Here is a 6,074-nt window from a genome sequence, read left to right as displayed (position 1 = left end):
TAGTGGAAAACCAGCTGGTTTTTGGCAGCAGGAAGTTTCAAGGAATAGTCATAGATAATTCTGCATTTTTGTTAAAATTTTCTTCAATTTTGTAGTGGTTAGCATTCTAAGTAAATACTAAAATTTCAAATAGGATGGATATTTCAGCAGAAACAAAAAATATCCAGAATCATAATAATTGGCTACCAAAAAATATTTTTAAAGGTCAAACCTAACCCTTCCTTGCTTCAGAATTTAAGCCATGTTGTACTATTGTGTTTCATTATGGGGATTTTGGGGCAGGAGTACAGTAGAACATTTTCCTTCTGCAAGTTTCTTACGCTTTCCATCTTTGCTCTGGAGTATTAAATAACGCAAACTGTCTGACATGAAGTTGAATCACTAGTTAGTCTGATGGGCTAAGTAGATCAAGTAGACCTTAGAGCTCTTCTGGAATCGGAGTCATAAATTACTTCTTTTTCATAATATTATCCTGAAATTAGTTGCATAGAAAGCAACGTTATGTTTATGTTTTGTAAGTGTGAGTAGAACGCTCAGAATCTGGGCTAGTACTGTTACTTCATTGGCATAACGTTGAACATGAAAATCAGAGTTTTGGTCTTAAGTGCAAAGGAATTGCTTGGTTTACTTTACCCTGTAGCAGATTGCTGGCACATCAGTGTAACTGGCAGTCTCTAACACAACCTCAGACTAAAATGCTATAGTGATATAAATCTGGAGTGCTGCATATTTGTCAAAAGTTAATGAAAGCCATGGACCACAAAGTTTTTCTTTCTTGGAAGTCTAACTTCTCTTCTGTAAGCAATAAATATAAGCAAGCATGGTACGGTTAATGTCTTATTCACACTGGCTATATTTATTTCTTTGAATTTGGCAGGTTTGTTTATGAGATTGGAAATAACTGTGATATCAAGCATCCGTCTGGATGCAGAGGTCTTTTCACAGAGGATATTCAGCATTGGTAAACGGATTTGCGGATTTGCATGGGGTAAAAATGGAGGCAGAAATAAACTTCTGAAATTGAACCTTGGTCCAGGAATGATGGCTTCTCAGCTGTATACACATGCTTTCAATATCTCCCCAGTAGAGAATAGGAGATTGTGCATAAATGGAACACCATGGATTTGGCATCTCCTAGAAGAATGTGTCGAGAATGTGTGGGAGTATTGGAGCGTTGTCACAGGACTGATTTCCATTGTCTGTTTTCTGTTTGCTGCACTACCGTAAGTTTAAAGTCTTAAGCAGTCCTCAGATTCAAACATCAGTAATCTTGCCTGAAGCCTTTTTCAAAAGCTGCCTTTTTTTTAATTTTATCTTGGATATGTTTCTCTATCTGCATAATACAGATATAATATGCCAGAGAAGCATGATGTTCATGTTTGCAACAATATTTGGTGGTTGACAAATGAGCTTGATGTACTGTTCTGTTGTACTGACTTGACACTAATCTCTGCCACTTAAAGCAAATGAGAATAAATCACCTCTCCTCTCTTATCTTCTCCACCCTGAGATGTGTGTGCACGCGCAGGCACACTTGCAGCAGAAGCTGGCTCAGTGTTTAAATAAACCACATGCTATGTCTCCAGTACTGTTGTGCTGGCTCCTGCCAGTGAAATTTGGATTGAGAAAAGGTCAGAAGCAGCACATGAGTTAGCGCTTCGGTAATGCTAAATGAGTTGCTGTTTGGTCGCTGGCACTGGGTTCAGGTTGCAAATATGTAGGTAGAAGATGACAAAGGAGAAGTAGAAATGCTCCCAGCAGGTGAAAATGCCTGACAAAATGGGATTGCCTCCAAAGGCTGTCCCCATAAGGGGGATGTAATTTACTGAACTAGTAAAAGGGCTATGGAAATCAAGCAAAATAAAACCACTCTTAGTAAGCTGTTGAGCTTCAGAAATACTAGTTGAAAGGGGGCTTTACATTAAAGCTGTCATGTTAGTGAGCATGGAATTCATCAAGATAGGTCTAATGGACTCAGGTTTGGGATTGCTTCCTAGTCCCCATTGTGAATCTGAATAACAGCTCTGTAATTTAGAGGCATAAGTGTAGTTGTCAACTCTTTTAGAAGCTTTGTTCATTCTTAGCCCTTCAATGTTAAACAACAGTGGTTCTCTTAAGTATTTTAAAGGGTGGTATTTACAGCAGATGAATATGAAATGCTTACGGCATAGTTCTGGTGTCCAGAAAATGGTATTTCAGTGCAGGCTACAAAAAAGGAGCACATGCAAGCAGTAATGAGGTTGTGATTTGAGCCTTTTGTTATGTTAGAGTAAGACATGGTGAGCTATAGTGATACTGAGTTGTTCTGCAAAAGGTAAGTGGAGTATTGCTGCGATAGGTCTCTTGTGGTTAGAGTTTTAATCTTTCTTTATTCAGATTTTGAAAAATGTGCTTCTGAGCTTATTAAACATTTTTTGCTTATGCTATTTTACAATTACTTCTGGAATTTGTGCCAGTCAAATTTACACTGCCTATCAGAATGGAAGAGTGGATCAAGCGCTGTCTTTGGGCTTTCTGCTGTGTTGGATAGCTGGAGATCTTACAAATTTCATAGGCTGCTATTTAACAAATCAACTGCCAATTCAGGTAACCTGTCAATACTTCTACTTTTTGATTTATTCTTTTCAAACTCTCTCTTTAAACTCTAGGATAACTTAATTTTGCACAGTGAAGTACATACTGGGAAGGAAAATGGTTTTGTATTCTGTTCACTGATCTACCATCCATAAAATAAATCAAATATTTACATTGATACTGCTATGTGTTATAGGAACCATGTCACACTTGTAATTAACATTTGGAGAGATTTACTGGGTGTTGTTCAATGATGAATGAAGTGGGGAGTTTTCAGTTCAGCTTCAAAGTAAGCTTGAGAGCAAATAGGGCTGGAAGGAAGTTGTGTTGTTTAGCTTGTAACAGACAAAGCTGTTTTGGGATTGCTAATTTTTAAACTTGCTTTTTCTTTTTTTTTAAGAAAACTGTTCATTAACAAGAAAATACTAGTTCAAAGCTGTTAATCTCTGACTAATTTGAAAATGTATTGTCTTCATTAATCATTAAGGGAAGGGTTTCTCTGAAAGAAACAGTAGTTGTCAGGGATACGTTAATTGTCTCTGAAACTTTCTTATCTGCTGTTTTCATTTTTTTACTCTAAATTAAAAGAGAAAGAGGTATGTGGCAGCCACCTGTAGAAGTCTTCACAAGCTGGAGATGAACCCAAGGGTGGACAGAGTTGTCTTCTCTTTTAGAACTTAACGTGTGGCACTAACTGTTCCATCTCCCCATTATGAAAAGGGGGAGAGAGAATGTTGTTTTTGTTTTAGTGAGGAAGAGGCACTGAGTAAGATTAGTAGCTTCTGAAATGCTGGGAAACTAGGTGGAGCGGACTTAAGCTTCTGGGCAGGAAGGATTTATCAATCTGCCCAGGTAGGAATTTGTGCTATGCATCCTGGAAAATCACCAGCTATTGCGATTGTGTGAGCAAGTCCCTGTTGCATAAGGTTTACACTGTATTTATCTGCAGCAATCTAACTTGTTTCATACTGGAAACACTTCCTTTTTTTTTTTCTTTTTTTTTTGGCAGTGCTTTGGTATTTGTCATTCACGTTATGATTATGAAGCAAAATTTCCATGCAGCTAAGTTAAAGTATTTTGAACTATTTGTGTACTGAACAAGCAAATGTATCTTCTCTTTCAGATTGTCACTGCCATTTTTTATGTTAACATGGATATAATTATGATTTCACAATTTGTCTACTATAAGCTCAAGAATCAGAAGATGACAAAATGTAAGGTTTTTCAACAATTAAAATGTTCTCCGTGATGTAGCACACTCTTTACTTTGGTATTTTCTACAGCGTTTAAATAATTTTTTTTTGGATGGATCAAAAAATAGTGTGCACAAATTCTGGTCAGAGTTGTTAGGCCTGTTGCTTCCACTTTGCAAAGAGTCTTGTGAAAATCCTGCCCTTTCTTTTCTTTGCCTTTCTTGTTTCTTACCCACATAATATCTGTAAATATTTTCCATGTAGTTCTTTCAGTTTACATAGACATACAAAGAGCAGTAGTTTTGTGGAATCTGGTTCCATATTTTAAATCGCTCCATGGTTCTACTATTTACTTACAGCTATCTAAATATATGTATAAGTTGAAAGCAAGCATTATTTCTTTGTGTGGTTCACTTAGTTTCCTCCATGTTGATCGAAACTGGACTTTATTTGCCTATAGCATAAAATATCTTGACATCTTCATGTGTTCTGTATCAATACATATAGTTACAAAAACATATTCAAGGGGAATGAAATTACTTGAGTTGTGCTTCATAAAATCCTGGCAGTAGTTGTAGTATTCAGCCTACCAATGGACTACTGTTTTGACTGAAATGGAAGACAGAAAGCTCTGTTCACATTGTATCAAATCAAAAACATTAACTCATCAATCTAAAAAAAAAAAAAACCCTATCAAAGAAAATCCATGGTACAGCAGAGGTAACAAAAAGCTGAAGTAAAACAGATGCCTGCCCAGCAGACTAAATAGGGATAAAGCAGATTCATTCAATATGGAACTGATAATAAACCTGGAGATAGGTCAGTGCTGAAGATATTTCCTTCCTGCTGCCTACTCTTGAAAACAAACACAGGCTTTTGTACGTTGTAGCTGCCAGTGCCTGTTTCAGCTCAATGGTTTGCGTAGCTGGAGAGGGAGGAATGGTACTGCGATTAAAGCTGTGAAAGAGGGCTTTTCAATACCCAGTTCTGGAGCAGTTCCCCGGGACAAGTTGGTTCAGTTTTGCATCTCAAAGTGTAGCCTGTGGAACAGCACTGCTAAGTCTGTGTTATTTAGACTACAGGTCTTTAGGACAGGCTTACTAACGCCATACAGCAACGTGTTCCATTGGTGACAGTGACTGCAGGACTTTACCAGCATCTTGTAGATACAGAAGATAATGTAGCTCCGGAGTTCTGTAGGCTTGTCTGCCATTTTCAAGTTGTCTTGTAGATGTCTATGGAGACTTCCTAGATGGAGTCCATGTCTTTGAATATGTGAGTCTCAGTAAGGCTCAGTATCTAGCCAACCATGGACGTAGACAGTGGTCCAGCACAGCACTTAGATTACATATTTATCTTAAAGAAATGTTTGTTAATTTAAATTTCAAATATCCTTGCTTTTGCAGTTATTAATCAAGATGTGTTGAAAGAAACTGTTACATTCTATTTTACTTTGCAGTCTGCTGTTTACCAGCTGTTACTTAATAGTAAACTATTAGGAGCTAATGTAACAGATGAACCGAGCATGAAAATTTTCTCTCTTGGTAGCAATGCCTGTTTACGGAGTTCCCTCCTGTTCCAGCACTGCTCCCCTCCGTTGTCGCACAAAGACACAGCACAACTATGGTAGAGAGCAGGGCTGGGCACAGAGCCCAGAAGAAAGAGGTGGATTTACATTGCTGCCAAGAAAAAGATATGTGAAATTGTACCTTTAAATTTACATATTTATATTGCAAACAAAAAGTAACCTTAAATCAACAGCAGATGTTATTTTTCAGCTAATTTGTTTGTATGTCATTCTAGGCAGCAAGAGCCTGAAGAATTTCTGTATAGCCTGGATCATGGTGTGTATAGCACTGTGTGTTATTTTACTCTGTCAGCTGTTACTCAGAAACCAAGACCAGAGTGCAGTAATCGAAACAAGTAACGTAAGTTCTCACCTGCTTCCATTGCAAAAAAATCCCACCCAAAAATGTCTTGAAAAGATTTCTTACTCTGAGCTTTAAAGACATTTGGATGATGTTTTTAACAATGAAATCATAAACGTGGCAGTATGTGGATGTTTTAATTATGGGCCATACATCCCAAAATAAAGAAGTTATAAAATTGCTTATTTTAGCAGCTTCCTGTGTTTCAGGCTTATTCTGTCCCTTGGGTCATTAGGATGTGCTGCTCTGTGTAATGACATGTATGTGTGTTGTGTTTCTGCTTGTGTTAAATACTGTAGACGTCCATGTAGAGACTACATAGTCACAAGTGAAATCAATAAAAGTGGAAAATTACAATTGTACCTGCTGCTGCTGTCAT

General features: G+C 37.4%; 1 protein-coding gene across 1 annotated transcript in view; it reads left to right on the top strand.

Moving 5' to 3' along the window:
• The first annotated feature begins 1,041 nt into the window (after positions 1-1,041).
• The window catches only part of LOC104626679 (lysosomal amino acid transporter 1 homolog), a 12,972-nt gene continuing 7,939 nt past the window's right edge, over positions 1,042-6,074 (top strand). The window contains exons 1-4 of the mRNA XM_010294659.1: positions 1,042-1,223; positions 2,457-2,586; positions 3,698-3,788; positions 5,571-5,695. Coding sequence (XP_010292961.1) covers positions 1,042-1,223; positions 2,457-2,586; positions 3,698-3,788; positions 5,571-5,695 — 528 coding nt within the window. The remainder of the gene's footprint in view (positions 1,224-2,456; positions 2,587-3,697; positions 3,789-5,570; positions 5,696-6,074) is intronic.

This window comes from Phaethon lepturus, unplaced genomic scaffold, assembly GCF_000687285.1.
Source record: "Phaethon lepturus isolate BGI_N335 unplaced genomic scaffold, ASM68728v1 scaffold52379, whole genome shotgun sequence".
Classification (NCBI taxonomy): Eukaryota; Metazoa; Chordata; class Aves; order Phaethontiformes; family Phaethontidae; genus Phaethon; species Phaethon lepturus.
The sequence above is the reverse complement of the archived record's forward strand: the minus strand, read 5'-3'. Positions and strand labels throughout refer to the sequence as shown.